This window comes from Anolis sagrei, chromosome X, assembly GCF_037176765.1.
Source record: "Anolis sagrei isolate rAnoSag1 chromosome X, rAnoSag1.mat, whole genome shotgun sequence".
NCBI classification, from domain to species: Eukaryota; Metazoa; Chordata; class Lepidosauria; order Squamata; family Dactyloidae; genus Anolis; species Anolis sagrei.
Window position 1 is genome coordinate 88,281,596 of NC_090034.1, and position 12,383 is coordinate 88,293,978.

The following is a 12,383-nucleotide window of genomic DNA, read 5'->3' on the forward strand; positions in this document are numbered from 1 at the left end:
TAAAGGTTTCCCCTTACATTAAGTGTAGTCATGTCCGAATCTGGGGGGGTGGTGCTCATCTCCATTTCTAAGCCGAAGAGACGCCGTTGTCCGTAAACACCTCCAAGGTCATGTGGCCAGCATGACTGCATAGTGCATTTCCCGCAGAAGTGGTACCTATTGATCTACTCACATTTGCATATTTTTGAACTGCTAGGTTGGCAGAAGCTGGGCCTAACAGCAGGAGCTCACCCCATTCGAACTGCCAACCTTTCGGTCAGCAAGTTCAGCAGCTCAGTGGTTTAATCCGCTGCGCAACCAGGGGGCCTACAGGGCCCAAGTAAAGTGGACTTGCCTTTCTGTTGCTATTGGGAGTCCATGGCACATGGTTGGATTAGCAGCAGAAGCATTGCATCCAATCATTAATGTGGCCCAAGGAGAAAAAAAGAATTTACTCCAGAACTTCTAGCAAGCTCCAGTGATCCAGGAAGTTTTGAAGGTGTGGACAGCTGGATCAGATTGTATCCAGGCCAATCCATTGTTAACACCTCCAAAGGACCCACTGTTTTATCACTGACCATAAGCAGCTCCCTGACAGAGGCTCGACTGTGAGATATTGCTTCTGGTGAGATCACACCAGGGTGCCATGCATGTGACCAGGAAAATCTATTTCACTAGGACGCCTGTGTGAGAGAGCCAGTTGTCGTCAGCAACACAGTGGTGTGATGGCACCTCCAAGGTGCCCTTGGCTTAGCCAGCAATTTGCATAGCAAAAGAGTTTTGGGGACATCCTGTGATGAAATGAAAAGAATGTGTAGTTTACGTTTGGTCAGTCCATACACTGCCTTGCCAGAGAAAGAAAATATGCCACGCAGATGAACAGTAAAGAACAAATAGTTTACTCATCGTATTTCAGAACAAGATATTTACAATCATGTGATCAGTTGTATCGACTCACATAATTAGTTTTAAGCAGTTTGTCCTTTTAATCACTACATGTAGCCCGCCCATTATTATTGTGCCTGTGCATATTTGGATTGATCGAGTCAGTGTAGACATGGTAGATCAACCACTTTCCAGGTGCTTGCTTTTGCTCAATGTGGCTCACAACCACAACACTCAGAGAAATTCATATCAGCAGAGAGCTATTCCACAGCTAGGGAATTTTACTTTATTTATTTATTTATTTAAAACTTTTATATCCCGATCTTCACAACCTCTGTAGGGGGACTCAGGCCGGCTTAGAGCAAGGATTCAATGCTAATAGTACAATCTAAAAACATCATATAATAACAAGTTAAAATACATATAAATTAAAATTACAATAAGCCAAATCGCCAAGATAAAATCATGTCCATTTACGAGAGTTGTATAAGAAGTAATGCCTCCACCTTCGTAACTCGTCAACAGATGGCAGTACTGGTATGCGGCAGGTACTGGCTTGTTCAGTAGACTCTCCTCTACAGTTCCATTTTGGCGAGAAGCCTTAGCATTGAACAGTTGTGTTGTTAAAGTGCAAAGTATGGAACCCTGAGCAGATGGTCGGTCAATGCGACTTAAGCAATGTGCAGTCATTAATTCTTGACTGCAGAAAGTGTCCCTCAACATCTTTAAACTTACTCGTCCAATGACACACAGTACTCACATCACACAATCACCATAAACAGCTTGCATTATCTGATGAACCCATTACTCTGGCCCAGCCCAGTTTTATTGTGTCTTAGTGTATTGTTTATTGCTTGTTGTTTATATTGCTTTAATTGTTTTTAATTTGCCTTAGGTTTTGTATTGTTATATTGTGTGTTGAGGCCTTGGCCTTTGTAAGCCGCATCGAGTCCTTCGGGAGATGCTAGCGGGGTACAAATAAAGTTTAATAATAATAATAATAATGAATCTCCTTTGGGGTGACACCTTCTGCTGTCGAGAATTTAATGACTGTACGTTGCTTAAGTTGCATTGACCAACCGTCTACGCAGGGTTCCATACTTCACACTTTAACAACACAATCGTCCAATGCTAAGGCTTCCTGCCAAAATGGAACTATAGAGGAGAGTCTACTGAACAAGCCAGTACCTGCCATATACCAGTTCTAGCATGTGAAGATCTGAGTTATGCTAGAGACAGCCAATAAAGAACAGCTTCCCATCATGCTCTGTGCATAGGCAGTTTCCAGCTGACCAACACTCAGAGAAATAAGATGGTCATGTGTTTCACCTCTGAGCCCTCTGAAGCAATACATTTTGAACATTCTATATACCTCACTATTTCATTTGTGCAAGGAAAACACTAGAAACCCCTTTGTAGACTTATTGCCTCTGCCCTCCCCATGAAGGATGCTATTGTATCAGGATGAGATGTGAGTTGAAAGCAAATTGCAGAGCAGTTCTCTCCTTGGACTGGCTAGAATAGGATCGGCAGACTGCTATAGCGCCTTGCACCAATGGCAAAACAAATAAACACTGGCACAGCAATATCCTTGTGCCAGTGGCAGGCTGCCACGAGAATAACCTTTACATTTCACCAGTTCAAGGAGAAAAACAGGCGGAGCAGGGAAGGGCTTGGGGAGGTGAAGAAATAAGCCTCGTTTTTGTATTTGCTTAGGGATGGTTCTACTTTCAGCAGCACAATATTGGCAGCCCTTTCTGAGTGTTTTCTGGATGTATTAGATTACAGTTCCCAATATTTTTGCCTACTGGGCATGCTAGAAGACAGGAGTGACAAGACTGAACTCCAAAATATGGAGGGCACCAAGCTCAAGCAGAATGCCTTATGACTGCAATAATAATAGTTCTAAAAGTAAACATACCCCCATTTCTTTGGATGTCTTTTTGCTTTCCAGACAGCCTCCTCCAACAAACCAAAGTATAGGATTCTAACTAACTCTGCAGCTAACTACAGCACTGAGGAACATTGCTCATGTTCAGCAAGACAGAAAAGCAGAAAGAGAGGTCAGACAATAGTCCATGCGATCCAGCATCCTGCATCCTCCAAGGGCAGATCAGATGCCTCTTGTGAAGCCTGCATGCAAGACGAGAAGGCAGTAACACTCTCTTTTCATTCCTTCCCATTCTTTTGTTAGTTGTTGTTTATATGCCTATATGTTTTATTTAATTGTAGTTTTAAACTGATTTCATTTTATGTTCTGTTTTTAGGCACCTTGTGTGAAAACCACCCCAAGTCCCTTCGGGGAGATGGTGGAGGGATACAAAATAAATTGTTGTTGTTGCTGTTATTATTATTATTATTATTAGAAACACACGTGGGAGTTGTCACGTGGGAGTTGCAGTTGCTGGGATTTATAGTTCACCTACAATCAAAGAGCATTCCACCAACGATGGAATTGAACCAACCTTGGCACACATGACCTACAGAAAATACTGGAAGGGTTTGGTGGGTATTGACCTTGAGTTTGGGAGTTATAGTTCACCAACCTCCAGAGAGCACTGTGGGCTCAAACAATGATGGATCTGGACCAAATATTGGCACAAATACTCAATATGCCCAAATGTGGTGGAGTTTGGGGGAAAACAGAGCTTGACATTTGGGAGTTGTAGTTGCTGGGATTTATAGTTCACCTACAATCACAGAGCATTCTGAACCCCACCAATGAGAAAATTGGGCCAAACGTCCCACACAGAACCCCCATGTCCAACAGAAAATACTGTGTTTTCTGATGGTCTTTGGTGACCCCTCTGGCACCCCTTGCAATCCCCTAGGGGTCCTGACTCCCAGGTTGAGAAATGTTGGTTTAGGGCTTTATAAGCTAAAGCCAGAACTTTGAATTGTGCTGGGTAGCAGATTGGCAGCCAGTGGAGCTGACGCAACAGGGGGGGTTGTATGCTGTCTATATACTGCTCCGGTGTGCAATCTGGCTGCTACCAATTAGACCACTTGTAGCTTCAAACAGTCTTCAAGGCAGCCCCACGTACAGCGTGTTGCAGTAGTCTATTCGGGATGTAACCAGAGCGTGGACTACCAATAACTAGACCAATACTGCTTCATTATCTAGCAGAAGTATAATAAATATAAACTACTACAAAAGAGGCAAGTAACACCTACTGCACTAAGGTAAATCTTCAAATATTCCTGAGATTACAAATGCTGGGTCCAGGAATGCATTTTTTTAATAAAATAAATACAGGAAAAGGCCAACAACCCACAAGAAAGCACCTTAATCCAGGTCAGACTCCACATTGTCTGCTAGGGCACAGTAATGGCTTTGTAAAGCCTATAGGAGAAATACATTTCAATCATTTCTATACAGATCCCATTGACTTTGGAGAGATTAGGGACTGAACCTGAGGTTTCCATCATGAAAAGCATACATATTTGGCTGCTAAACTATTGTCCTGCTCTGACCAAAAGATCCCTGCCCATTGAATCAAACAGAATTTCTCTTTTTCTTTCTTTCATTGCCCTTTTACTGTCTGATTCTTTGGACTTTGATCATCTCATACTCTGCCCCAGGGATGCAACTCCAGCATCATTCTCAACTCTTTATTCTCCTTTGATCCTCAGATACAATCTGACACTGAAACCAACCATTTTTTCACATCTGGAATAGCTCGACAAACTGTTCTTTTCTCTCTATTGATACTGTGGTTGCTATAGTAGCTTTTCCTGTTATTTTCACTTTATTACTGTGAGATTCTTCTCACTGCTTCGCTGACTTTTTCCTCTGATCTATATCTATCTTACAATCCAATTATATACATCACTGCATTTTTCAAGTGCCTGAAAAATATTTTACCGTCACAATCGGAATGTAAATCTGAATGCTACAAGAAAATATGGAGCAACGTTGGGTTCTTCCATTAGCCTCTATAACTGTGGTGGGTTCAATCTAAGCTTAAGGCTGGAAATATTGAACATGTTATTTTTTATCATTTAGTTTACTAGAAAGCAAAATCACTCATCATTTAAACCAGGGATCCTCAAACTAAGGCCCCGGGGGGGGGGGGGGGCGGATATGGCCCTCCAAGATCATTTACCTGGCCCTCGCTCAGGGTCAGCCTAAATCTGAAATGACATGAAAGCCACATCAACAACAACAAAAATCCTATCTCATCAGTCAAAAGCACTTCCTACTGAAATAATAAGTTTATGTTTGTTAAAATTGTTCTTTGTATTAATTATTGTATTGTTTTTAAGTGTTTATTGCACTACAAATAAGATATGTGCAGTATGCATAGGAATTCATTCATTTTATTTCCAAATTAAAATCTGGCCCTCCAACAGTTTGTGGGACTGTGACCTGGCCCTCTGTTTAAAAAGTTTGAGGACCCCCGATTTAAACCTTTGAGCTGCCAAGCTTTCTAACCTGAAGGTTGGCAGTTTGAATCCGTGAGATGGGGTGAGCTCCCACTGTTAGCCCCAGCTCCTGCCAACCTAGCAGTTCGAAAAAATGCAAATGGGAGTAGATCAATAGGTACTGCCTCAGCAGGAAGGTATACAGTCACTCCATGAAGTCATACTGGCCACATATCCAGGAGGTGTCTATGGACAACACAGGCTCCTCGGCTTGGTAATGGAGATGAGCATCCCCCCCAGAGCCAGAGATGAGCACTGCCTTCAGAGCCGGAGATGAAAGGGGAAGTCTTTGCCTTTGTCTGTTTATTTGTATTTCATTGTGTGTTTCAAAGGCATTTAATGTTTGCCTGTGCCTGTATATAAATGTTGGAATCCACTCTAAGTCCCCTCGGGGAGATAGGGCTGAATACAAATAAAGTATTATAGAATCATAGAGTTGGAAGAGACTTCGTGGGCCATCCAGTCCAACCCCCTGCCAAGGAGCAGGAAAATCACATATTATTAATTACTTTATTTTTTAATTTAAAAATTGATTTTCAACTTTTTATGAATATTTCAATTTTTTCGCATGTAGCGCAGCTTTCAGAATTTGACCACGTGCTAAGTATGGTATTTCTGTTTCCGTCACGATACTCAAAACTAAATCCATCATTATGCTGCAGGACCAACACAACATAATGTCCTTCCAACCTCTCCCAATGCCCTGAAGCCTCCTCAGAACTGGCTTCAGATGGTTTCCCCAACCCCGTGGAACAGGTTTTTGGGAGCCAAGAGTGCCATCTTTCTGACTATAAAAGAATTTGTCTGTTTTTATGGAAAACAAAAAAAGTGTCATACTTTGAATTTTTTTGAAATGCCGTCAAGATTTCTTTTTTTTCCCCTAACATGTCATTCCATGTTAATTGTTAAAAATATAACCAGTAAGCTCCTTGTAGCCAAATGGCCTGGCTCCTTTGCTCAGAAAGTTAGGACATCATTTCTTGTACTAGGTATGTACTGTTATGTATTGCTAACTATATGGAAAATAATAATAAAATAATAAGAACATTTTCAAAAAAATCCTTGTACCAAATAGCAGCGAGAGGAGCATTCATTCTTCCACTACTATATTTTTTTGTGTGTGGAAAAAGAAATCTATATAAATAAAAATGTTATGTTCGTTTGTGGGATTAACATATTGTATATACTCGAGTATAAGCCTAGTTTTTCAGTCCTTTTTTTAGGCTGAAAAGGTCTCCCCTGGCTTATACTTGGGTCAAGGTTATTTATTATTTTACTTTGTTATTATTACATTTATTATTTTATTATTGTTGTTATTTTTACATTTATTATTTTACTCCATTTATTATTGTTATTGTTACATTTATTATTTTACACTATTGTTGTTGTTGTTATTATTATTATTATTATTTTACTCTATTATTATTGGAAGGGTATGTAAGCACATTTATATTGAAGAAGGTTAGAATAATGGTTTAATAAGAGTTGGACAGTCTTGTCTTGAATTAAAGTTTTATGTAAATATTCAAATACATTTAACCTTAAAGGTTGTCCCCTGACATTAAGTCCAGTCATGTCTGACTCTGGGGTGTGGTGCTCATCTCCATTTCTAAGCCGAAGAGCCAGCGTTGTCCATAGACACCTCCAAGGTCATGTGGCCAGCATGACCGCATGGAGTGCCGTTACCTTCCCGCCGGAGAAACTATTGATCTACTCACATTTGCATGTTTTCGAACTGCTAGGTTGGCAGAAGCTAGGGCTGACAGCGGAAGCTCACGCCACTCCCTGGAATTGAACCTGCGACCTTTTGGTCAACAAGCTCAGCAGCTCAGTGCTTTAACCCACTGTGCCACCAGGGGCCCCCAACCCCAACATTTAACCTACTGATTCCTAAATTAATATAATTTTATTGGTATCAATTTTTATTTTGAAATTTACCACCCTTGGCTTATACTCGAGTCAATACGTTTTTCCAGTTTTTTGTGGTAAAATTAGGTGCCTTGGCTTATATTCTGGTTGGCTTATACTCAAGTATATACGGTAATTCAAAAACCACTGGACAAATTGACACCAAATTTGGACACAATACACCTATCAGGCCAACAAGTGCCCATCACTCATAAAAACACTGAAAAATACAGCAGGAGAGACTTAAAAAGCCAATAAAATAAAAAAAATTACAATGCATGCACAAAACCATATATACACAAATATATACACACATATATACACACACAAAACACATATACACAGACTGGGCCACAGCAACATGTGGCAGGGGATGGCTGGTATTTATATAAAAATTAGTCTTGAGAACATTAATGAGAGGGATAATGTATAGACAAAACCAAAGTTATAATCAATATTGTTCAGGTGACTTCTCTATTGAAAACATACATTTTAAACATAGCCAACACACTCACTTTTCTATGTATATATTTTCTCTTGGTCTATTTATTTGTAAACATAAAGAGTTCAGGGGAAAATTCAGCGGAATGAATTTAAACCCCAAAGGCACAAAACCCAAAACAGGTTAAGTCAGATTTCTGGCCAATTTAGGGTAAGAACAGGGAACCTTTAACTCTCCAAATGTTTTCTTTTTCAAATCCCAGTAGTCCTGTTTATCATGGAGAAGACCCAAGGATTATGGCTGAGTTTTCAACATAGCGATTAATGGCATCATAAACATCCAGATCCAAATTCTTATGGAAACTCTACCACCAGTGCCCAAGAGTTATATGGAGGTAGCTCCCATTTCTAATTTGCTTCTTTGTTCAAGAGGGAGAATTTGATGGCGAGGAGAGGAAATTAGATCTTTAAAAAAGGGAAATGTGTAGCTGGCATGGAAACAGACGTGAGATATAGATAGAACATCTGTACATTTTTCTAGATATCCCAGACAAAAGTCTTCCTAAAGACCTTCACGTATGTGGAAGCTAAAACCTGCAAAGCAACTAAGATGGGCTGGCATGGGACCATCAAAGGACTTATGGAAACTATCAGACCCAATCAAAGTGCTAACAAAGCTATGACAGATACACAAATAGGGGGTTGCTGCCTGAATAATACTGCTTGGTCCCAACTAGAATTTATTCATTGAATCATGTGTTGAATGACGACACACAGAGCCGCGATGGTGCAATGGGTTCAACTCTTGTGCCGGCTGAACTGCTGACCTGAAGGTCGGCGATTCGAATCTGCAAGACGGGGTGAACTCCCATCTGTCAGCTCCAGCTTCCTATGCAGGGACATGAGAGAAATCTCCCACAGGCATCCCCTGGGCAACGTCTCTGCAGATGGCCAAATATCTCACACCAGAAGCAACCTGTAGTTTCTCGAGTTGCTTCTTACATGATTGCGCAATGGGTGAAACCCTTGTGTTGGCTGAACCGCTGACCTGAAGGTCAGCGATTCAAATCCGCGAGACAGGGTGAGCCATCTGTCAGCACCAGCTTCCTATGCGGGGACATGAGAGAAGCCTTCCCCTGGGCAACGTCTCTGCAGACGGCCAATTATCTCACACCAGAAGTGACTTGCAGTTTCTCAAGTCACTTCTGACACGATAAAAAACAAAAAAAAAATGAAACGACACACACAAAGGAAAATCCCATTGACTTAATGGGTCAGCTCTTGGGGATTCAGAATGACATGATTTATATGGCTTTAAAACTGAAGGAAATGAGACACTGCATAATAATTTTTCTTCCAGGAAGAGTTCAGGTTTTTTACTAATTTGCTCTGGTTTAAAAACATGAACTATTGGTTAAACAATGGAGTTAAAACACAACCACAAGTTGCTGAAATTGTCAAAAAGTTCTACAATATATTTATATGTGTGTGTGTATATATATAAATATATATATAACACAATCTAAATCAGGATAAACAACACAAGTTCCCCCCCTCCCCAAGCACATTGTAAAATGCAAAAGATATTTTTAAAAATCCCAACCACCTGATTGAACATAGGTTTTGCAGTGGTTCCCAACCTTTGGTCCTCCCAGTGTTTTGGACTTCAACTCCCATAATTCCTAACAGCTGCTAAAATGCATTAATACAGTGATCAAATCCACACATGTTGAAATGAGGAGGATTGACTATATTATTTGTCCAGTACTTCGTTGGGAGTTGAAGTCCAAAACACCAGGAAGACTAAAGGGTGGGAACCCTTGGTTTAAAGGTAGTGAGTCTGCTAAGATGCTTTAATCATTGAGAACTTGGCAAAAGTGAAAATGCAGAACCAAGGAATTTATCTTTAACATTAGCAGATCCACAGACAGGCCCAGATCTCCCAGTGGGAAACATCTTTCCAAGTATCAATGAACTGAAAAACAGATGTCTATGAACTAAAAAAGTTTTATCTACTAGCATTGTAATAAAACACAGAAAATGTACCATCAGCATAGTAAAAACAAACATACACAATAAGAAAACAAGTATAAGATGTAAAGTCAAAATGGTACTGGAAAATGCAATTTAACAGCTCATCACCCAACACTTTCAAATAGATACCTTGTATTTGTTCGGTTATTGCAAAAAGGAAACATTAGATGTGTTTGACAACTAACTGCTGTAGTAAAACATTCCAATTTTTTCTGTGTTATTTTGTCTTCTTGCTTGTTTTGCTATTGTTTTCTTGCTCTTTTAAAATTATTATTATTATTACCACATTTATTTATATCTCACTTTATCTCCCCTGAATGGGACTCAAGGCGGCTTAAAATAAAAGCATTAGTACACAATTTAAAAGATATGAATATACAAACATTAAAACAGAATAAAATATAAACATTAAAACTGGCAGTTAAAAATAATTCGACATATTCAATGCATATACTCTTTCATTTCATGCGACTGACATTGATATGGCTATATTTTAATTTAAAATACTGAGTATTTTATTTAAACTAGAAGGGGTTTATACACTGTTCTGGATATATTGGTTTATGTAGATTGACACTGTTATATGTATTTTACTGTACCTTGTGTATTTGTTGCACTACTACCATGATGGCGAACCTATGACACGTGTGTCAGCACTGACACGCGTAGCCATTTTTGATGACACACAGCCACATGCGGCCGCATACAGAGAAGATGGGGGCGCATCCCAAGAAGGATATTTCATCCTCGGCTCCTACACCAGCATTTTTCTATAATGCCGAGATATATGACATTATAGAAAAAGCAGGTAAGTTAAATAATTAGTTTTTGGTTTATTAAATACAGTTATATATGACAATAATATATTTTTGTTATTAAACTATAAATATCATGAAATTATGGTTTTTTTTCTCGAAGTGACACCCCACTCGAGTTATGCTCATTTTTTTTGGAAGTATTGACACACCAAGCTCAAAAGGTTGCCCATCATTGCACTACTACGTGCTTTTGTAAGCTCCCCAAGTCCCTTTTGAGAGATGGTGGCGTGATATAAATAAATTATTATTATTATTATTATTATTATTATTATTATTATTAGAAACACAACAAGATGAGTCCACAGCAAACAAGATCACTCTGCTGGCTGTTGTACTGGATCACACGTCGGACACTTCCCAAGTGTCTAGGACTGTGTGATGTATCGGCAAATAATGCGTGCAGATCCCAGTAAGGTGGCCTTCTGCAGCTGATAGATGGTAATGTTGTCAGCGCCGATTGTGCTTGAGTGCAGGCCAAGGTCTTTAGGGACTGCACTGAGTGTGCCAATCACCACTGGGGCCACCTTTATTGGCTTGTGATTATCATTATTATTATTATTATTATTATTATTATTACTATTATTTGAAACACAACAAGATGAGTCCACAGCAAACAAGATCACTCTGCTGGCTGTTGTATTATTATTATTAGTAGTAGTATTAGTATGATTATTATAAAACTACAGCACCTCCTGTATGAATAAAAAAGGTTTTAGGCTGTCACCGGAAGGACAAGAGGAAGGGAGCCATTCTGGCTTCCCTGGGCATCCTTCTAGTTTCATCCATAGGCCACACTTCCTATGAGTCAATATCATTTGTACTGTCCTGATATCAGCTATGATGTGCAAGGACTGCCAGCAGGCTACACTCCTCACCTCTGCTAAGCAAAGCGCCTAATCCAGACACGGGGCACTCACCTTCTCCATCACGAGGGTAAGAACGGCTTTCCGAAACAAGGTCCTCATTGCTGTCCATGGGCAGGAACTCCTCTGTGGTGCGAGTCTCTGAGATGGAAGTAGTGAGGAGGTCGCTGGTGGAGACCCGTTCTGATCGCAGCAACTCCTCTGAAAGAACATTGTCCCCAAAAGAATAAATTATTTTGAGGTCTAGTGAAGGACCAGGAATTTAACTTCTAGGAAGATTGTGAACGTGCCTATTCAGGTTTCACAACTGTCTGCCATTGCTATGATGGAAAGAATTTCTGTATAAATCTAATATTTGCAGAAAATATCTTTTTCCAGTTTGCTTCAGGGTAATGGAAATTGGTAAAAGATTGCAGCTTATTTTGTTTTGTAAGCATTAGACTTCAATATTATTGCTTCTAGTAATAATATTACCACCAAATCTGCCACTACTAGTAATATTACTGCTTCTAGTAATAGTATTACCATCAAATCTGCCATTGATTATGTTGTGAACTGCTTTGAGACCCCTGCAGGGTTGAGAAAAGCAGTATATAAGTGCAATCAATCAATCAATACTGTATTCCCCTCCCCTTTTCAGTGAAGAAACATGATGTACATGACAGCTAAGAGACATCACCAATAACTAATCAGACAAACTGTCAAAACAATCATAATAATCGAAACAGTGCAAGAGGCCAGGCTAAAACATGTCTTCATACCCTTCCTAAAACCAGCCAGAGTGGGAACTGATGGCAACTTTAAGGAAGTGTTTTCCACAGTGTTGGAACAACACGGATGAGAGCCCTCTTCTACATGCCTATCCAGTGGGCCTCTGCTGTAGACACCAGCCAATCCCTTTGCAATGTCAGAAATACAGCTTAATGGTGTAACATTAGAAAATGTTGACCATTTCCGTTACCTTGGCAGCTACCTCTCCACAAAAGTCAACATTGACAATGAAATACAACACTGCCTGAGCTCTGCGAGT

General features: G+C 39.9%; 1 protein-coding gene across 3 annotated transcripts in view; it reads right to left on the bottom strand.

Annotated features, from left to right (window-relative positions):
• Window positions 1-12,383, bottom strand: part of APLP1 (amyloid beta precursor like protein 1) — an 83,166-nt gene that overhangs the window by 20,125 nt on the left and 50,658 nt on the right. For all 3 annotated transcript variants that reach the window (XM_060783908.2, XM_060783907.2, XM_060783909.2), the window contains exon 12: window positions 11,408-11,554. In XM_060783908.2, the coding sequence (XP_060639891.2) occupies window positions 11,408-11,554 (147 nt within the window). The remainder of the gene's footprint in view (window positions 1-11,407; window positions 11,555-12,383) is intronic.